The 22,843-nt window shown below is 37.0% G+C and overlaps 1 protein-coding gene across 4 annotated transcripts in view; it reads right to left on the bottom strand.

The window, feature by feature from the left end:
• Window positions 1-1,127: 1,127 nt before the first annotated feature.
• Window positions 1,128-22,843, bottom strand: part of LOC128855954 (serine/threonine-protein phosphatase 4 regulatory subunit 3) — a 34,388-nt gene continuing 12,672 nt past the window's right edge. For 2 of the 4 annotated variants that reach the window (XM_054091232.1, XM_054091231.1), the window contains exons 2-12: window positions 18,805-18,934; window positions 18,612-18,734; window positions 18,310-18,553; window positions 18,049-18,236; window positions 12,830-13,777; window positions 12,582-12,759; window positions 12,253-12,508; window positions 8,238-8,504; window positions 8,017-8,144; window positions 6,937-7,937; window positions 1,128-6,788 (exon numbers count right to left, since the gene is read on the bottom strand). In XM_054091232.1, the coding sequence (XP_053947207.1) occupies window positions 6,690-6,788; window positions 6,937-7,937; window positions 8,017-8,144; window positions 8,238-8,504; window positions 12,253-12,508; window positions 12,582-12,759; window positions 12,830-13,777; window positions 18,049-18,236; window positions 18,310-18,547 (3,303 nt within the window). In that variant the 5' untranslated portion in view covers window positions 18,548-18,553; window positions 18,612-18,734; window positions 18,805-18,934 and the 3' untranslated portion in view covers window positions 1,128-6,689. The remainder of the gene's footprint in view (window positions 6,789-6,936; window positions 7,938-8,016; window positions 8,145-8,237; window positions 8,505-12,252; window positions 12,509-12,581; window positions 12,760-12,829; window positions 13,778-18,048; window positions 18,237-18,309; window positions 18,554-18,611; window positions 18,735-18,804; window positions 18,935-22,843) is intronic. The other 2 variants (XM_054091234.1, XM_054091233.1) reach the window with 2 other exon arrangements.

Here is a 22,843-nt window from a genome sequence, read left to right as displayed (position 1 = left end):
ATAATGTAAACTTACGATGTGAGACGACGGTAGAGTCAGAACGAATTTCACTGCCAGAGGAAGCAGTAGGTTTTTTATATATTTTATATTTATCCAACGCACGATGGCTGCTAAGCGCTCTAGAGAAGATACGTTAGATAGTGACAGTTCTAACGAACATTACTTTGAATCTGATAAGAAGGAAGATGACGGCATTACTTCGTCAAGTAGAAGTGAAATTCGTTTTTAATTGTATGAACAAATTTTCTTGTGTTAAATAAAGCCTTCGTTTTTATAACGTTCAACGTATTTATTTTTTTTACTGCGCACTCCAATACCACTCGTCCTCGGCGACGCTCGCCCGTCGAGCGGCTCCGTCCCCAAAGGGTTAAACAAATGCAGGTAAAGCAAAGAGCCTTAGGGCCACCGAGTGTCTTGACTTGGACAAACAACCTGGCTAACCCAACCTAAGCTATGGCGTTCTCTTAAAATACGAGCCATATCCACATAATTTGTTAAAACACAAAACACTTGCTTTTGTTTAAAAACTATTAAAAACTATTATTTAATTTATTACTTTTTCTTCTTTCCATTTTATAAATTTAGTTTTATATATATATATTTATATGTGGAGACGTAAATAAAACTTTAAAATACAAAGTTTTCATCTTGCATTTGATCTGTTGATTTTATTATGTTTGCTTTTGCTGATTTCGTTTCATTTATTTCGTTATTACTCCTGGCTGTGAAACATTTGCGATACAAGAAATTACAATATTTAGAGAAATAGAACAAACAAAGAGCGTACAAACGAAACGGAAGCGAAACTGCGTTTCTTGTTTTTTTCTGATTTATTTTTTTTTTGTTTCCTTTCTGCTTTTAAGATTCTCTTGGAAGTTGGATAATCATACGTACATATGTGGAAGTAATTGCATTCAGCAAAATTCAGTTGAATTAAGAAATTTTAAGAAACTAGAAATTGTGAAATTGAGAAATAAAACACATAATTCATTAATGATAAGACAGAAGGTGGAAAACAAAAATATCGCATTTTTACAACTTTTTAACAAAGCAACTTTTCTCCAAGTAAGAGAGAGAGAGAGAGTTTTGGTTCTGATCTGAGAGTGGGGAAGTGGGGAAGTGATTTAGGCGCGACTATGCACTTGTAAATACATACATCTGTATATATAAAACACACATAATTAAATAAATTTAACTGCATAATTAATCGTAATATCGATAATGATAATTTTTATAATTATAATAGTAGTTTAATTATAGTAAGTAATAAAAACTATATTTTCATCCATTCATCCATATTTTTAATGATTAAGAATAACTAACATAACTTTCGTCTGTGTTTCTGATGCACTGCAACAACAACTTCACATACTTGTTGCCGATCAACTTATTTTATTTATTCATTTATTTATTTATTGTTTTTAATTTTGTTATTCACTTCTCGTTTATTGGTTTTAACACAAAACCTCTAGTTTTTATACTTTTCTCTTTTAATTGCAAAGCAAAAATTTTTTACTCCTTACGTGTAAATGTTGTAAGTGGCGGTGTTTGTGTGCGATTGATTGTAAATGTGTATGTGGGTGTGCAAATAGCATTTTTTTCAAGTAGTTATCGACTGCCTATTGAACGTGTGAACTAGTTTGAGATGATGGGTGCTTGAATGGAAGGAAACAAGTGAGTGGCAGGACACTAATTTAGTGGCACAAAAAATCAAGGCCTCTATTTTAACTGCGTACAAGCGAATAAACAAGAAGGAATAGAAGTAAAAGTAGACTTGTGAAAGAGAAAGTAAATAAATAAGAAGGAAAAGTATTATAGATAAGTAAGAAAAATAAATAACAAAGAAAAATAAATACGAAAGAAAAGTAGATAGAAAAGAAAAATAAAGTAAGGAAAAAAAAATTAAGAAAAATAAATATTAAATAAAAATAAATAGGAAGGAAAAATAAATAAGAAACAGAAACAAATAAGGAAGAAAAATAAATAAGAAAGAAAAAAATTAGGAAAAAAAAATAAATAGGAAAGGAAAATAGATAAGAAAAAAAATAAATAAATAAATAAGAAAGAAAAATAAATAAGAAAGCAAAATAGAGTAAGAAAAATAAATAAAAAAAAAAATAAAGAAAGAAAAAAATTAGGGATAAAATTAAATAGGAAAGGAAAATCGATAAGAAAAAAAATAAATAAATAAGAAAGAAAACTAAGTAAGAAAGAAAAATAAATAAGGAAGAAAAATAAATACGAAAGAAAACTTATCTATAAAAAATTAAAAAATTTTTTTTTTTAATTTTTAAAAATATATAAAAATAAATAAATAAGAAAGTAAGATATAAATGGACAAAAGCGACAGACAAAAAACCATGTACGCAAAACTGAAAAGAAAACACTTCAAAATGATCGAATATTTAAAGTAAGTAATATAGTTTAAAATGTATGCGAAAATACATACAAACATATATTTATTTTATTTAATATTTAGAACTTAAATTTTTTTTTTTTTTTTGGACTCCGCTGACTGTATTTCGTCTTAGCAATCCTCTTACTCTCAAAGGTTTGCATGTATGTATGCGTGTAGTTATATCTATGAAGCCGCATTGGTGTGTGTGTGTGTTTGTCTGTTTTTTGTTGATTAATGATATATTTTACATACCATCGATTTTCTCATTTTTTGTTCTTATTACTTTGCTCATATAGTACATAATATGTATACGTATGGACCTAAACATATTTTTTATCTGTATATACTAAATTATATTTCTTTATATTACAACAAAACTAATGAAAACATACATACAATTTGATATTTATAATATTTTTTTTTCTTTTTAAATATATGTATACATATTTTTTTTTTTTTTTTTGTAAGTTTGAATTTGTGTTTGTTAAAGCGCAAATTTTAAATTTTGGAAATGCTTGAAACACGGCTTTGTTTGAAAATTAAAAAAAACAATTTTATTAAGTTTTGAAGAAAAAGGCACGAAGGGAAATGAGTTGAAGTACGTATGCGAGTGAAATAAAATCGTTAACTGGAAATAAAATGTAAAATGTTTCGCTGAAATAAATTTTAGCAGTTCACCTATTTTAATCGCAGATTTTCACTGGCAATTACGGTACCTAAGTGAGGTGCAACCCGCCGCTTTTGAATATAGAAACAACAATCGAGTCAAAATTATTAGTCACTTTTCTGTTTTTCTTTTTGCAAAACCCAAAACTGTTTGAAAAAAATTGCGCCTCCTCCGAGGAAAAGCAAAAAAAGCTATAAATTTAAATGTTATTTTTTATGAATAAGCAACTCATTCCTCACTTGCAAATGCAGTAGTCAGCAGCCAAATATTAGATTGATAGATGGATATATTTCTTCGAGGTTCGCACTTCGACCTCAGCGGCTTTTGTGGCCTCTGCTCATCACAATACCTCAAGCAGACCCAGTTCCCTTATCAAACTCAGCAGAGAGCTGGATTGGATTGAGCGTGGCCGAATATTAAACCTGGTTTTAATATACTCAACAAAGGTAAGCGACACAAATTCACAATGTAGCAAGTTTTTTTTTTTTCTCTTTTTTTTGTAACTGGAAATCAGTGAGATCGAATAGTAATTTTAATAGAAATGTATTTTTTTATATCAGTTGATAAATCTACATTTATTAAAAAAATTTAATATTAATTTTAGGCAAATCAAGACTGGCAACATTTTAGTTCCGTAAATTAAAATTTAAATAACGTGTTAAATTTAATCGGCAAAGAATTACGATATACAACCCAATTTTACGGACTAATCAGAAAATCGCTTCAACAAAAACAAATAGAAAACTACTCAGCCACTTGTTTCAAGAGTCGTAAGTGAGTTTTGTATGGTTTTTGTATCTTAAACATAACCAAAAACAACAGCTTTGACAGACCATGTGGAGATACAGCAGTTGAAGCATTTGATTTTTCACACATTAAAGCCTGTTATGCGTACATAATTTCCACATCTCATGCATTTGGATATTTTCGTGTATTTCTAGTTAAACATACATAACAATATGCGTATGTTGCTACTACAACGACACTCATTTACAAATACTAACATATTTTCATAATTATTACAAAATCTTCCTAGTCTCTTCTGGTGTAGCATTTTACAATTTGCTGCCTTTTAAATTTTAGAATTTTAACTACAAGATGCAAGATTTTTGTGTGTCTCAATGCATTGTGTAGGTATTTTCATGTGCACGATCTTGTTGTTGTTGCTGTTAGTTACATATGCTTATTTAAATGAATTACTTTTCAAGGTATAGCTAAAACTCGGTTCATTGTGAATGTGATCGTAGCTGTTTGAGTGAGGCTGTGTATGAGTGAGCTGGTGCATGTGTATGGGTAGGGTTCGGCAGGCATAGATGCAACGAGCACACTTTAATGAATGAACTGTTAGATCGTGCCCCTTAGTAGAAAAGAGGTGGCTGAATGATGAGTGGACTTCTAGAATGTACCAATACAATGCATAATATATACATAAATATATATGGTAAGAATTTCGAAAATTAATTATATAAATGCAAGAACATTTCATTTGATTTATTTTTCATTTGTTTTTTTTTTCAATTTTGCCAATGACGTTTTTTTAATCAAAACAAACGAAATTATTTTAATTGCACGACTCCAAAACGTTTGACGGTACGGCCTATATAGGTGAACATGTCACTTAAATATAGTTAAAATGGTGCATGCCACTAAATACGAGTATATGCTTGTACCATCATTCGAAAAATCGTATTTTTTTTGTTTTGCAACTCATTTCCCTCACCTTCGATATTTTTCTATTTAAATTTTTGCGCGAATTAGAAGAGAAATTTTAAATTCGATTTTGCTAAACATCCAACTCCGAAAATTCCTTTGAATACAGTGTACTCTCTCTTAAGCGAACACCTAAGGGACTCCAAAATTGGTCCATTTATGAGAAAAGCGTTAAAAAAAGTTAATAATATATTTGGGGGAGGGTCGTACGCTAAAGATATTTTTTTTTAATTCTTAAAGATTTGTGGTAGGTAATGAAAAAAGTGTCCGCTTGAGAGGTGTCCGTAAGGAGAGAGTTCACTATAATATAGCGGCCAAAGTCATGTAGTTACTCGCAACTACCAAGAGCGGTTTTTTTTATAACGCTTACACAATATCCTGTTTTGATAATGCATTTTTAAGGGAAAGATTTGCAGCACGGATTAACAGTACGGATGATTGCAGCTAAATGCCAGATTTTTCAGTTCAAATTTAACACAGTGTTTTCAGCTAATCTTGTCATGGTGAAAAGATCTTCGCAGGCATGGACAATGTCAGACCGTTAAGCGACTCTCAGTGAATTTGACAGAATCAGCTGATGCGCTGACGTAACAGTAGATATGTTTACAAAAAACAAAAACACTCAGATTGTGTTGGTGATATACGAAAAAAATCAACATAACCTTCGCTTAAGCTACTTCCTTGTCATCCGAACAACGACTGATTGAACGCGCGTGTGTGAGAGTGAAACGAGCGCGCAGAAATCGTTTCCAAGCCAAAGTTGCGCGCACAATTTTACTTTTCGCCATAACTACTGAACAAACCTGGTAATCTATCATTCTTGTAATCTTCCAGTATTGAGTTTAGCTTAAAAATTCACTATGGTTAAACTTGCAATGAAAAACCGGCCCGAACTAGGCTAAAATAATTCCCCACAGTTGCACTCGTTTTAAATATTATTCGAAATTGGTAATGATATAGCTTAGCAACAACGATTGCGAAATCTCACTGAACGGTTTGTTTAGGTTCTATACAGAGAAGTGGTGTATTTTCTTCTTTTTTTATTTTTTTGTATTTATTGTGTTGCCACCTGCAAATTAAATTTAACATTGCGACGACAACGACGATGACGTTAATTTCCTTTACTATTAAATTTTATTAATTTATAAAGTAAATGTATGAAGTATGTGTTCATTTTTCATTATTCACTTGCTTACTTGCAATTTGTTATTTTTCAAATTTTTTATTTATTTAATTTTTTTTTTTTTGTTTTGAGATTTGTATGATTTCAATCATTTTCTCAACTCCGCTCTTCCCACTCATACTATATTTATGTATGTATTTATAATTCGGCAAAATTTATTTAATTAGTATTTTGCGAATTTAATTTCATTTTATTTATTCTCTAGTAGATTACGCGTTATATACTTGTATGTAGTATGTATCTATGCATCTATGTTTAATTATGTATGTACGTTTTTGCTTTTTCTTTAATTTTAATTTTGTCTGTCATTCATCCATCTGCAGTGTCAGTTATCAACAATCAACACCAAAAGTTCCCTCCAATTTCTTACGCTCGCATTCTTCTGTGGCTTAGCTTGTTGTTGCTGTTGTTGTTGTTTAGTCACATAGACCGACTGGTTGTTGCTTGCTACTTTGTTGTTGTTATCGTTAATTATTTGCTCTATGATTATTGTATTTCTGTTACACCTAATGTTGTAATTGTTGTTGCTGCAGCTGCTGGCTTGTACTTTGCTGTACGGCACGGGCTACTACAATTTTTTATGGCTATTGCTTTTACAAATTGTTGCAGTTGTTGTTGTAATGTGTTGAAGACATTGTTGCGAATGTTTTAATAATTGATTCTGCAGCTGCGGCGGCCGCTGCTGCTGCTGCCGCCGCCGCTGCGGCTGCTGCATTAGTAGCGTAATTTTGCTATGCCAAACGTGGCTTCTTCTGGTGCGGCGACTCCTCCTCCTCCTCTTCCTCGTAGTCATCCTCATCGCCGGAGTCACTCTCATAATCAACAAGACCCTGTAAATTAAACAAATACGCATTTGAAAGCGAACATTGTAAAATTAATAAAAGAAGTTTTATGGTTATTTTAGAAGTTTTTTGCAACTTTCAATTTAGTAACACTTTTCACTTTCCGATCTTTTGTCTTATTCACATCTCTGCTTACCTTCTTCAAAATACTCTCCCCAGTGACGACCGTCGAAATAGCTCCTCCCTCTTTGCTGTTACCGCTACCCATATTATCGATACTGTCGTTGTGCTTCACAACGGCTGCAGCCAAACTCGCCGCAGTTACTACACCACCACCGCCACTCATATTGGGCGTCACACCAGTCACTGTGGCCGCAACAGCTGCTGCTGCAGCGGCGGCCACCGCAGCGACGGCATCACTCGATGCAATCGATGTCAGTAGCTGGGAAGCAGCTGCTGCTGCAGCGGCAGCCGCCGTCTCTGATAGTGCAGACGATGTGGATGGTGTTGCTATCGATGCTGATGATGACGATTGCGATTGCAGGGCTGTAACCGCTGACGATGGTGACGCTGTGACGGCAGTTGATGATGTTGCGGCGGCGGCCAATGCCGATTCTTGATGTGGTACAATCGAAACCAAATGCTGACGCAGTTCAACAATATCGGGATCTTCGTGTGAATGTTCTAGATGCTGATGTTGATGCTGGTGTTGATTCTGCGCCTCCAAATGGGCAGCACCAGCTGCCGATGTGCTGGCCACACCTGCCGCAGCGGCTGCAGCTGCTGCCACCAATGTGCTATTCAAATTTAGTTGCTGCTGTTGTTGCTGGAAATTGTGCAGTGCCGTTTGCTGCTGATGATGAAGCGCAATATTGGCTGCCACAGCAGCTGCACCTAAATGCGCCTGTGTGGCAACAGCGGCAGACTGTGAATGCTCAATACTACTACTACTATTGGACGCATTCGAAACCACATCGCTGAGACTCACACCGCTGATGGATGAGACACCACCGACACCGCTAACGCCTACAGCCGGTGTTAATGTCGTTGAAGTAGTCGTTGTGGAGCTCAAACTATTCACGCTGCTACTGCTGCCCAGCAGGCCGCCATGTTGTGCACCTTGGGGTGGCGATTTTTGTTGCATCGATGATTGTTGCTGTGACGGAGATTGTGAAGGGCCATTCTTTTCAGTGACGGCTGCAAGTGCGAAAGAAATATGTAAGACGGAAGAAAAGCCTTAATGACTCAAGTGAAAAATGGAGGTGAGAGAACTTACATTTCATAACACTGTTATAGGTGTCATATTCGTCGGCGAAATCCTCCTCCTCATTGAACCACATCTCCTCTTCGTCGTCCATTTGTCGCGGGTCACGACGGAAACGACTACGTATAATGGGTATACCGCTGTATAATTTTATATATACGACCAGAAAAATATAGCTGTTAGTATTCCTCACTCTATGTCATTTAATGGGTATTTTAAATATGACCACTTACGTATCCAGCGACATCTTGTCGCGATCCTTTATTCGGTCTTGATACTGATCGTAGCGATTTTTGAGATATTTAAATGTTTGTACGTATTCGATTTCATCAAATATTTTACTGAAATTCTCCACGAAATAGACGCAAAGTGTTTTGATGTCTTCAAGTTTTACAAACTCGAACAATTCCAGAATAGCCGATTCGAGTAAATTGTATCTGCCGTTATTTCTAATGAATGCGTCGACAACTGGTGCAAATAAGTTACCTTTAACTATATGCCTGGTGTTAAAAAACAAAGATTATATAAATCATTTTATTGTAACCCAACAGAAAATGACAAATAAAATAATATACAAAGATTGCCTAATAACCCCTTACTTTAGCTTTAACCGAGTCTTAACTTTGTGGATTGAGTGAGGAATGAGATTAACCAATTTGCCGTAGCAAGACAAAATCTCTGGAGCAAATAGATGTGCACATTCACATCCAAGATGTCAATTCTGTGACTTGATTCGATTACCGCACAAGAATCAAAACATGAGATCAAACTATAAGAGTTGCGTAAATCAGCTGGGATCGAAAGTTGACGGACAAATACCTTTGCAATTTTGCAGAGCAATGGCTTGCTCAATCAAGGGTGTTCGGAGAAGACCGCCCAGTAAATATATCGGCTACTTAAAAACGACAGCCTGGAACAACGTTGCCGGAACAAGCGGGTTTATAACCGACCAAGAACTGTCACTTCAGCAGCTGTTACAACAATAACAACAACTAATTAGAAACATAATAGACGCATTTTAATGCTATTCACAAAAAAATTAGCCTCCAATGTATGGCATTATCGGCCAAACACCTAACAGGCGTAATGCACCTGCAAAATCGCCCGTCAACTGTGGCCGTCTCTTTTTTTAACGAATTGGAATATCTTAGTTCTGCAGAAATAGGAGGCATTCTAAAATTTTTGAAAAGCACGCACTGGTTTTATGAGAAACGGAAGGCCCCCACGAGGCATCACAATGGGTTATGAGCCTGACAACCGCTTCAACCTAACCTAACAGGAGTGTACGCGCGAATTATTTTTTCAGGCTCTATCCAAAGCATACTCTAAGCCTCAACCTTCTTATTGGCAAAGACTTTCAATCTGCAACCTCACGCGTATCTACACATAAAATACCCTCATCAATACACACCTGCGCCTTATTTGCTAAACATGCGGAACTGCCCTCTAAACTACACACTCTGCGGTACACTAATCACCCACCGTGGGCGGTTAGCAAAAAATCTTTTATCAACAACCGAGTTAATTTACGGCCGTTTACAGGGCCAAGTTCTCCAAATCTATCGCAGTCTACAAATTTAACGGGTGGCAATTGGTTTTTACTGGCGGGTCAAAAGGATCCCACACTTCTTACGCAATGGTAAAGGAAAATCAGGAAGTTCTCGCGTACGGCCTTCTATTTTCACCGCTGAAACAACCGCATATTACAAGCCGTTCAATACTGCGCCAATAGTAAGGGTAAACATATAATTTGCTCCAACAGTTTGACCTGCTTCCAAGCCATAAAAAATCAAGCAAAATCATCGACAGTATCAAAAACATACTAATTACCCATCGGAGTAGCATCAAAATTATGTGGATACCTGGGCACTCCGGCATCCAGGGTAACACACTGGCAGATACAATTGCCAAAGACATGTCCATTACACCAACAGTCACATCAGAAGTCATCCTACCTAGCGACACACACCGACTTATTCATGAACAGAGGCAAACTAAGTTACTTCGTGAATGGTCGTATTATAAACACCATTATTCGAACACTAACCCCGAAGGTTCAAAACCTGCCTATCCATCATCGGTACCCACCACCCACATTACCCCATACACACGACTCCGTATTGGGCATACCATAATTACTAGCGTACACCTATTAAAGGGTAATACATCCTACACCTGCCCCTTCTGCCAAGCAACAGTCAGTGTACATCATCTACTGGTATCCTGCCCTGAACTTGCTTCGCAAAGGCATCACCACTTCAGCAACACAGATCCTCTTCTACTTCTAAAAGAAGCCACTGAAGAAAACATTAAAAACATTTACAAATTTCTGAAGGACACCGACCTACTCCGTCGTATCTGATCCAACACACGTCACCAGCCAGCCGAAAGCCTCTGCTGCTAGCGCTGCGTTTGCTTAGTTTACTTATAATTTTATTATCATGTAAGCTTTTAAAAATAAAAAATAAATAAATAGATTTTCTGAAATTGTTCAAGAGTATTGAAAGAGGCAAAATTGAATTCGCGCTACGCATACAAGAAATACCAAAAAAAATTGGCTTTGCTAGTAAGTTTAACCCTCGCTAAGGCCTATTCCCAAGTGCCTATACAAGGCAAAGCGTCTGATTTATTCAAAGTTGAATCAGGAGGAAAGTAGGGAGATGCGCTGTCTACGCTTGTGTTCAATCTGATCCATCAGCAATATTTTTTATTTTTCGCTTGTCATTTGTAAACTTCATTAGTATACATTTCATCATGGAACGCTACACCCTTGAGCAACGATTGCAAATCGTACACATTTTTTATGAAAATAATCGTTCTGTTGCTGCTACTTTAAATCCAAATAAGTCCAAAAATCATCTTCAGTGATGAAGCTCACTTTTGGCTCAATGGCTTTGTCAAAAAGCAAAATATGCATTACTGGGCAGAAAGCAATCCACACGTGATTCATGAGGCACCGTTGCATCCCGAAAAAATCACTGTTTGGTGCGGTTTACATGCCGGCGGCGTAATTGGCCCATATTTTTTCGTTGACGAGAACGGTCGCCACGTTACTGTAAATGGAAATCGATACCGCGACATGATAAACGATTATTTTTGGCCGCAATTGAATGGTATGGACTTAGACGACATGTGGTTTCAACAGGACGGGGCCACAAGCCACACAGCACACGCTACAATTGATTTGTTGAAGAGTAAGTTCGATGAGCGCATTATTTCCAGAAATGGACCGGTCGAATGGCCGCCGCGCTCGTGTGATTTGACGCCTCTAGACTATTTTCTTTGCGGTTATGTGAAGTCATTGGTCTACAGTAACAAGATGGCGACGATTTGTGAGCTCAGAGCCAATATTGAACGCGAAATTGCTGGAATTTCGACCGATTTATGCAAAAGAGTGGTCGAAAATTGGGTTCAACGATTGCACTTCGTAAAACGTGCACGCGGTGGTCATGCAAAAGAAATCGAATTTCATACTTAAATGTATATGTTCAAACTCGATAATAAAAAAAAAATTAGTTAAAAAGGTCAAACCGTTTGTGTTTTATTCAAAAAAAAAAGTTGAAGCGCTCTTACTGAAAAACGCTTTATAAAACACTGGTTCGACCAAAGTATGGATGCGAAACGTGGACATTGAAAACGGATACAATTAAACATAAGCATATTGGAAAGAAGAATACTGAAGAGAGTACCGGATCCTGTACTAGAAAAACATGGGCTCTATCACATCAGATACAACAACGAGCTAGAGGAGTTCCTACAAGGGGAAAACGTTACGCAGTTTGCCAAATCACAGCGCATCCGATGGCTATGACACGTTTGCGACAGTCGGTTCTACGTTACCGGAACCACTCGGATTTACTATATATTCGGCAAGGGGCTGTCACTATAGCAGCACTCCCCGTACATGTATGGGGAATGTTTTTGCTGCTACAACAACAACAACACATTTGCGAATGTTAGATGAAAAAATACCTCGCAAAGTTCTAGATGCGCGCATGCTTGGTGAAAAGCGAAGAGGAAGGCCGCGGAAGCAATGGTTAGACTACGATGAGGACGATCTAAGAAGCATAGGAGTGACCAACTATCGTAGTCTGGCTATGGACAGAGATGCATGGAGAAGAATTGTGGAGGAAGCTAAGGCACACAACGAGCCGTAGCGCATCATCGATTCTTTTCAAATGATTACTTATACAGATATACACACATATATACATACATACACACATACATACATACATATTTACTCACCTATTGTAAAACTCGTCTTTAAGTGCAATAATTTTCCTTAAAAGTCTAAGCGCGCCAAGTACGAGGAACGTATGTGTGCTTTTCATAAGCACAAGTATTCTCTTTAGGAGATCCTTTTGTATGATAAAGTTCTTAATATGATAAGTATGATGCTCCACACAAAATGACAATATGTCCAAAACAATGCCAAGCAATTGTGCGGTTTGGTAGTCTTCACTATCTGGACGATCACCGATTGTGTTAATAAGTAGTGGTGCTGGAACATTATCAAATTTCAACAATTAATTCATATATCACAATTTAAAATCAATCACGTTCACGTCACTTACCAATCAGTGTTTGTATGCTATGCTTATAGAAGAAATTCAAAAAGTCTGCTTTCTCAGTTAGCATACTTTCTGGTTCCAATAAAATTTTAATGATGCCCATTAATTGCACGGCGACCCCCAGCTCTGGCTCTGAGTCGCTCAACATTTGTTCAATGGCAATGTTCAATAACATGCGATCCTGCAAACGTCAGCGAAAAACGCGGATGTATTAGTGAGTGACACACTTGAAGTGTATAACCAAAATTTACCACACTTACCCCCTCTGTGCGGTTGACCTGCTGCAGTGTGTAATTGCGTACGACCAACGGTGAGAACTCCACAATCGCTGTGAGTATGTCTATTGAGGCCGCCTTGGTCTTTTCGTCGTTCATCACCAATGTGATCTCGAGTGCTTGCAATATGCCCAAACAGGTGAGTGTCTTGTAGAAAGAGTCCTTGCCTTGCGGTTGTAAATTTTGTGCATAATTGCAGAATTCCTTTAGGAATAGCACAATATCGCGACGCTTGGCATCGTTGGTGCTGGGATCTGTTAAAAGTGTGAACATATCGACCAGGAAGCGTTCATCCTCTTGTATGAGTGTGACAATTTCCACTTTATTGAAGAATATAAAACTGGACAGCGTGTTCAACATGTTGTCTTCGACAAATACCGATGGGGTCGGCAAAATAATATCTTGTATGTATTGTACACGGAACGTTTGGTGAATTTTAGCGAGCAGATCCTGATTCTTAATCGGTACTGCTTCGCGGAACTTGGCCCATTGTTTTAAATACTGACGATGCTTCTTTGGTTGGGTGGAACTCGGATCATACTCTAGGCAGCCAACCACATCGAAAATAGTATCTTCGGCGAACATAATTTCGAACAATGCATTCTTGTTTAATAGAAAAATGTTCTTGAAAATTTCGAAGAGGTGATGCAAACCCTCCGTATTGTCGAGATCCTCGCACACATGGAATAGATTTAACAATTTCTTAATATAGTTCTCTGATTCTAAAGCCATGGAAAGCTTTTCCTTTCGCAAAGGTGTGGTTAAACAATTCTGTATGGTCTCGGATATCTCTTCCAGACGTGCAAGCTCACATGGCGGCAACTCAATGGGCGGTGCCGTGTCTGACATATCCTCAAAACGCTCATCTTCGGATTCTTCAACGATATCCTGCGTTATTTCAACTGATGGATCCTTACCTTGAACCTGCAAGAAGAGCATAATAATGAGTTTACTGAATACTGAAGATAATAGTAAAAATAAGAAATATACGCCAAAATAAAACAATAATTATAAAAATCTCTTATTCATGTACCAGCGTTGTAAAATGATTTAGTCAATGTGGATTTTTATTCAGCCGTAATTCATTTTAAAAATGAATTGTTTTTAAATGCAAAAGCCTCTTTACAAAAGCAATGAAAAACTTCAATTCAAAAATCTTTATTGCGCCACTGAATAGAACAAAGGCATTCCAATATTGAAGGTGCATATAACAGTACCATTCAATCAGTTATTTTACTCGGTACTTTTACTGCTACATAAAAGAGTGCAATTAAGTAATTATAAGCAATATATTTTTTGCATCGGTATTTTGAAACTCCAGGGACACAAAGCCAACTTTAAATATTTTTGTACAACTTGAGGATGGCTTTAATAAATTATTTATACTAAATGATTAGGACTAAATGAATGACTACACACAGCAAAGATTACATTCATTTCAAAGCTCACTCAGAGTATGTAGAAAAAAAAATATTCCAGCATAATTTTTGCTTTCTTTTTTCTCTCTTTAAGTACGTACAGATTTAAAAAATATAAACTATGAAAGAAGATTTTTGAAGTGAAACTTGTTAGGCGACGATGGACGAGTACTGAATGGAGAGTAAAATTTCAGGGCCATGCAACGTTTTGGGCATTTTCGTTCCGCGAGAGAGAAAAAAGATATAACGTGGAGGAAAAGGAGAGAGAGAGCTATACCTTAAATATATCTTAGATACACTTCGTCGATTTTCTCCTGAGTCTGGTGAAGGTTATGGGATTTGCAATTATTTCTGTGAAAAGAGGTTTTGTGTGCAATTGGGGTCGTGTTTTTTGTGATGTGGCATATTTTATTATTTCTTCTGTTAGTGTGGGTACTTTGAGATCATGATGAATTAGGGCATTTCTGATATAATAAAAGGCGTTTGAGATCATTCTAAGGGTTTTCGACTGGAATCTTTGAAGTATTCCGATGTTGGCGTTAGACTGTTGACTTAAATCCAAAACTGAATGCAATGTGCCCATATCGATGTAATAGCCAATATATTCTTCTGAGTTTTATTCCTAGAGCCGTCCGTTTGGAGAAAATATGGGTTTCCCATGTAAGTTTGCTATCAAGATGCATGCCGAGATATTTTCGGACGTTAGTTTGGGAGATAATTGTATTATTGAGCTTAATGGGTAGGGAAGTTTTTCGATTTAGTGTAAAAGGGACTTGGGATGATTTTTTCTTAAGGGGTTAGAGGTAGTCAGAATTTTTGGATTTTTCGAAAATTTGATTTTTTTTGGATTGTCTTAAAGTGTAATATCTTAAAAATATTGTGTAAAAATTTGAAGTGAATCCGCTCGGGCGCTCCGGGGCGTTCGTGAGCAAGTAGCTGGATGCTGCACGTATGAAAGTGGCAGCAAAGCGCGCCAACGATAACACTCGAGAAAGTAGAATTCTACGTAGGCAACAGCAAATCGATATTTTGGAATCTGCTATGACGGCGGAGGAACTATTACATGGCCCAGGAATAGAGGACAATAATTCGTGTAACTCTACATAAATCGATAGCAAAACTTTAAATACGTTTTTCTCAAAACGATGTTTTTTGAACTGTAACTTAAAAACCGCTTGGTAGTTTTCAATAAAATGTATACTGCTTTTGAAAAACATAAAATACTCGTGCCAGATCGAAGGATTTTTTCTTTTAAAAAGTTTGATTTTTTTAAACAATTAATTGTCGAGTTTTTTCTCGAAAATTATTTCCTGAAAAATATTTCCTGAGGCCGCCATATTGTTAACTTTGAAAATAAAAGCTTCGATCACACTAATTTCTCTTGTCCGTTTGTTTTTAGATGAATCTGCAAGGACTTGTGATCACCGTAACGGACTTCTGGGCTCCACACAAACAGGGATAACTTTTACAATTTTGAATTTTTTTTTAGAAATTTTGTTAAAATCAAGTCGAAGCATGATATACCACTTTAATGCCATGTTTTTAATTTTTGTAAAGTAAAGAATTTGTCTAGCAAAAAAAAATTATTGAAAATCATCATTTTTTCGGGCCTCTGACTACCCCTAACCTCTTAATGCGTCACTCTTTCAACCAATGAGTTATTTTATCAACACCTTTCTGTAGTTCTTGGGAGGTCACAGGGGGTGGGAGTCAAATGTGAATACGGCAGTGAACATTCCAACTATTGTTTCTTCAGAAGCTGGTAGATCGTATGTGTACAATAGGTATAGGATGGGACCCATAATACTACCCTGGAGTATACCATCGCCTTGTTTGACAAAGAAATACCGTTTCTCGAGGTAGGACTTAATAAATACCTAATAATTCATTGGTAAAGTGTTTTTTGTCTTATAGAGTAAGTGAAGAATATTGAAATCTTGAAACAGTACGAGAGTCGTTTAAAAAGCCCGCGAAAAAATTAAAACCACCTTAATTGTTTGGCGTAAACCTTTTTTTATTTCTCGACATAGTCTCCTTAGGCTTATACACTTCGTTCAACGCTGTTCTGATTTGGTGATTCCTTCCAAATAATAGGAGTTATGCAAGTTCGAAAAACAGTCAATTTCAAAAATGTAGTCATTCGAGGGAGACAAGTCTGGATAATAGGGGAGATGTCGCTCCCACGACAGAGGGTTTTACGTTACCGGAGCAACCCGGATTTATATCCCGCCAAGGACTGTCACTCCAGCAGCATCCGCCGGATATGTATGGGAAAACGATAGAAAACGAAATAGACGGGTCTAACTGAATCTTGGTTTTTGCGTTGTTCCAAGAGATGCTACTAACTAAGCATACCCTCGATACGCGTCCGTAATGCTATCTCTCTGACCCTTCACGGACTTTGCAAACGACCCTCGTACATAATTAGTGATTTCAAACTGGTACGGATTTTACGAACATAAATTGTACATCTTTGCTATGACTGCTTACTTCCGCTAAGTGGAGTTTGACTCACAGCAAACATGCACGGAAACAGCAATTTTTTGAAAAAAAAAAAAAATTCTTTCGTTTTGAAAATATTATATATTGTATATATATGTATATAATTGGCGCGTACCCTTTTTGAGTTTACCTACGTTTTCTCTGAATTCGAACCTACGTTATTTCTGAATTCCGAATGGTAGTCACGGCTACGGCGGCCGCATTGAAAATATTAATAAATATCAATTGAAAATAATTGTTTAAGCCGAGTGATAACAAACATTTCAAAGTTATATAGCGAAAAAAAGTACTCCACTCGGTTGAATTAATTTGAATTTGAAAATTAACTTTACGACTCTTTTGTATGTTTATGCAATTTATGTCGAAAAAAACCACAATGGAGAAGCCAGCTTCAAAATACAAATAAAAGTGCAAATGGAAGCATTCCTTTCGTAGTTATTAGTTCTTTTTTTAAATGTAGAGATGCAGAAGGTGGCGCAAAATTAATCACTTTATCGATTGCAATATAATAAGGCACTAGTAAGTGCGTAAGATTTTTGGACCTTTGCTCGTTGGCAACGGCGAATATCGCAGGCGATGGAACGATGAGATGTATGAGCTTTACGACGACATAGACATAGCGCAGCGAATAAAGATCCAGCGGCTACGTTGGCTGGGTCATGTCGTCCGAATGGATACAAACGCTCCGGCTTTGAAAGTATTCGATGCGGTACCAGCTGATGGTAGCAGAGGAAGAGGGCGGCCTCCTCTGTGTTGGAAAGATCAGGTGGAGAAGGACTTGGCTTCACTTGGTGTGTCCAACTGGCGCCGGTTAGCACGAAAAAGAAACGACTGGCGCGCTTTGTTAAATCGCGTAAGCGGTTATAGCGCCAATTAAGCAGAAGCAGTACACATTTACCTATATACATACAAGGTGGCGCAAAATTAATCACCCTATTGAAAGATTTATAATTTTTTTGCACATGGCATCGTACGTCAATCATATTTGATACTTTTGAGCTAGGCAGCTGCCGTATACAAACAGCATTCCCATGGCAGCCGGTTATACGTTACCGAAATGACTACAAGTGCTGCCGCCCAGTAAACTAGCCCTGTCTACTGAACCGTTTATCACCAGTATACAAACAGACAAGCAATAGTGCACGGTCAAAATAAAGATTTTCATCACTGAAAATCATTTTTTATTTTATTCAAAACTAAATGGGATAATTAATTTTGTGCCATATACCAATACATATGTAACTTATACCCTATATCAAAAAATATCCAGCTTACCTGACAAATTTTTTCCCATATTTCATCGCAACCAGCTTTCTCCTGAAAGCTTAATGCCAAATCGAAATTATCGCCCTCTGACCATACGATCAGTGTATCCTGTTGTTTTTGGTAGGCGGTGTCGGGCTGAATTTTACTTTCCAAAAGTAAGGAACCATCCGATTCGGCACGCACCAACAATGAAATACCTTTTGTTATAAACAAAATATAACATATCTTCATTGCACAAGGGTACAATAAGTAGCAACAACACAAACTTACCTTTTAGTCTATCCACATAATTCGAAGATACATGACCAGTTCCACGATCGTCCCATTGTCGCTCCGCATTCAGAGCGTACAATTTAACACGTCGGCGGGTATCTGTTGTCATATTTTCCTCCAAATTGACTACTCTTAATCTTTTTAGTTTTACTCTAAGCTTTCTTTTGAATATTTTGTTACCCACAAATTCCAGTGCAAGGTCAGCAACTCTTCCGTACTTTTCAGTCTGCAACATAAAAATCTAGAGTTAACAATACTATTAGGCTGTTTGTTAGTATTTCTGTTGGTGCAGTACGTACACTTTGAAAGCTTTCGATGCTAGTTAGTCCCTTGCGCTACTCAACTGGTTGTGTATTGGCAGACAATAGACAATTAATTAATGCACAATGGCAGCTTTTTCCTTCAGCAAATCGCCGGGAAAACTATACGAATGCGCCAAACCAAATTTAATAAGAAAAATATTCGTTTAAATGTGTATGGTTTTGAGCTTACGGAAGATTATCTAACGGGATTTTGAATTTATAATTCAAATTTCTCAAAACTTTTCGAAGTCATTGTTTTTCAACAATTTTGTGGAGTGTGGTTATACATATGGAAGTAGTATTCGCGCAGCGAAAATAATCTGCAAATGAAAACAAAACATTACCATCAATTTCTTTCTTCAAAATAGTTTTTTTTTTATTAAAAATTAATATTTATTATTAGCATATTTGATATCAAATGCAGATTCAGCTCAAAAATTTCTTTCTTCAAAATAGTTTTTTTTTTATTAAAAATTAATATTTATTATTAGCATATTTGATATCAAATGCAGATTCAGCTCAAAAAGCGGAGATTGCGGTTATCGAAGTGCAAATGAATGAACTTTTTATAATAAAATAGCGAAATGTTCTAAACTGGGAACAACTGAAAGAGAGTCCAAGACATCGAAAAATAATTTCTAGATGAGATTCGGAGGAAAAATAAATGAAGCTAACCTCCTCTTGGGAGAACTCAGGATAAAATGCCTACCAGACATTTGCAGCGTCTTTCAACCAGAGATCTGTACTACCTATATGGAGAAGAAGGATAGTCTACCACAAGGTAACACGAAAAAGTCCATGTTTTGTGGACTTAATGCAATAGAAACTAAAGTATTGTATTAAAAAGTTCTTAGCAAATGGCTTAAAGGCTTGAAACAACATTTTACCAACACCTTTTGTGATCTACTTTGACGAATATACCATAAACATATTCAATAACATACACCTGGATGAAGTTACGTCCCTCAGCAAAAGGTGCGACAACTTCATGCCACTAAATCCACGACAACCTTCTTTACCCCCTGGTCAAAGGAGGTCAAAATACAGCTGAAGGTTAAAGTCGATGACACACCAATACAAACAGTAAACAACCCCAACATTTTAGGAGTTACCTTCGATAGTTTTCAACAAGTTCCTCGAATCGCTAGCCGGCAGTACTTGGGGTTTCTGAATTATGCTGCGCCCGTCTGCTCGCCTGGAACTAGTGATTTGCAGTGGACTAAGCTTCAGACATACGAAAACTCTGCAATCAGGACAGCCTCGGGGTGCCTCCTGATGTCTCCCCTACAACACCTACATATAAAGGCAATAATGTTCCCAGTCAAGGAGCACAACAAAATGCTCAGCAAATAGTTTCTACTCGGGTGCTACCGTAGGTTTCACCCCTAGACACCTGTAGACATCGGCTAGAACTTGAGCCGCCTCCCAGGCACTTCAGGAGGCATCTCTTCAACTATTCTGACGAGATCCAGCCGACAACTACTGGACTGGACAGCATTTGGACATGCACTAAATGACATTCATCGGGAGACACTTACCACCTTCCTAAGCTCCCGTCCAGTGAATGCCGTAATCGGAGTCCAACGACCACCAATTGCAGATGAAGAGCTTCCGCTGCCCCAGAGATCCGCGTAACTTTGGCACAATTACGTTCTGGATCTGTAGCAAACTAAACTCCGACCTATCCAGAACGGGATCCGAACATATATCCAGCACATGATGGCACTCCGCACGATTCTAACCACCTTTTCACATGGCCCATCAAACCTACTCATCTGACACACCTCTCCCTCTGGACCCAACAGCAAGATTCCAGGGCCTACCCTTAGATGAACTAGACGAAGACGGCCGGTAACTACATTACACTGACAGGGTTTAGTAAGATGCTACAACAACAACAACTCCATGCCCAAGGGCAGTCACACCTGCAGTATACCCCGCAATTGTATGGACTCAGGCTTATCGAATCGGAAGATGAAATCTGTAGACGGGTCTACGCTTTCGGAACGACCTGGTTTTATACCACAACCTTTTTTCTACATACAGTGCGAAATGTCCTCCTGTTAAATGGATCCACGGGAGTTCGCTACTCTGGTATTGCACTCAGACCAAGGGTATATCGAAGTTAAAAACGTTGACGAGGTCTAAAAAATTGATTTGTTTGTGACAAAGTCAAACTTATAGTTGGGTGGAGATGAAGCAGTTTTATCATTCTCACACATTGAAAAAGGACGCGCAAGGGCTAAAGCAAATTCAGAACGTCTAATACAAACGTAATATTCACGGGTAAATCTTTCTTTTGAGAGAATAGTTGCTTAAGTTGGCCTTGGTGTTCTGCTGATAATCGATAACTTCAACGAACTGTTAAACATCCAGTTATGGTTCTTGTTTGGAGCTGCTTCTCCGAATAAGGATTTGGCCGTTTATTCGTGTTTATTGCCAATTTGAGTGCAGTGTTGATGAATAAAATTGAACGTCTTTTCCGTCAGCAGCGAAGATATGTATTTGGAAGAACTAGCCAACCTTGGATTTTACAAGGAGACAACGATCCCAAGCATCGAAGCCGAAAGTGTGTAGAGTAGAAGTCATCACAGTCATCTCATGCCAAACCTACAGAAAGAGTTTGGGCAAGAGTTAAGCATAAACTTAAAGTAAAACAAATATGAACGGTCAAAAAGTTATCAAGACAAGTTCGGCTGATTGGCCGTCACGCTTTTGTTAGACAGACTGTATATGTAATGAATATGTAAATATACATATATATTCTGAAAATAAATCCAATCTACATTAATAAATAACTCCACGTTCCCACAAAACTCGGACTTCGCTACCGGAACGACCCGGATTTATATCCGGCCAAGGACTGTCACTTCAGTAGCACTCCGACAAGTCGGACCCACATGTGAGCACTTTCTTAATTGCTGAGTAACTAAATTTTAATGTGAAAAGTGTGTGGAACCTTAAGGATAATTATAACTTTATATATTCTGGGTAAAAACGAAATCGAACCATAAGTACGAATTCGAGAATAAATAATATCCGAATATCCGACCACCAGCGCCATGTAGTGGGTTCGATTATAGCTAAAAGTCATCCAGGTGCCCCATAAGTAAAAAAAATGCATCCAAATCGGTCAAACAGGACGATTTATACACACACACCCATTCCAGAATTGTATATAGTTTGGGGAAAAAGAAATCCATTGCTTTTGCGTAAAATTTTTGCGCAAATGGTTTAAAACTGTTTTATGGTCGATCCTTAGCTTCCGCCGGTCAACTAGGATGATTTCTGTGATTTGATCGACATTTTCTTTAATATCAAAAATGCCTGAATGGAGTCGAAGAAACCAAAATTGGACGTAATTAGTTAGCTGTTACAGGATCGGCACCATAAACACCATTCACAATTTCAGCGACCTGGCTTGCATTTTCACCTTTATCAAAGTAAAACTGTAAAAAGTACCGAATTTTCTCTTTCTTGACTTCCATTGCTAACACCCTGTAACTCACAACTGAATGGAACAAACAAAAACAGGAAAAGATTTTTTTTAGTGTGAAATGTCACCTTGACATCGAGCATAAACTTTAAATTGTGTGATCCATGATGGAAAGAATAATGAGATGGCGCCTATCGTGGTCCCGTTACTTTGCTCTCAGCGAATTTGACAACGAGTTACGGGTTTTTAGCTCCAGTATGGCCAGATTACCATTTTCGTAACTTGATTTAGCTTTTTGTTTTGTTATTTAGTCTCGGAGTTTTAGTTCTTTCTTCATTTCATTTTTCTAGCCTGTTCTAATTAAAAGTAATGTTTATAATTTTGTAAAATATACATTTTTTAAAAATTAGTTCAATAATTCACTCAGTTTTGTTTAGCTTTACTTTTTTTAACATCTGGTGGCATTGCCCGCGATTGCAGGTGTTGTTGGTGTTCTTCTGCTTTCGGCAGTCAAATCTCTCCCTCGCTACTGCAGTGCTGCCTAGCTTTGGATATAAAAACGCACTAAAATGCTCATTCAAAGAAAATTGCACAACAAATTTTTATTGAATCATTTAAAGAACTTTGTATGCGTGACAAATTGTCTTTAGAATGTGCGTTTTTTTTTAAATAAATGTGATATGCTTATGTAGAATTTAATTTATTTTATTTTGTTAAGCGAGACTATTTTGTTAAGGAAACGACTTATTTGCTATATTTGAGGATATGTAACTAGATAAGGTACTCTTTTTGT

This window comes from Anastrepha ludens, chromosome 2 (assembly GCF_028408465.1).
Source record: "Anastrepha ludens isolate Willacy chromosome 2, idAnaLude1.1, whole genome shotgun sequence".
NCBI lineage: Eukaryota > Metazoa > Arthropoda > Insecta > Diptera > Tephritidae > Anastrepha > Anastrepha ludens.
This window is presented reverse-complemented; position numbering and strand designations above follow the sequence as displayed.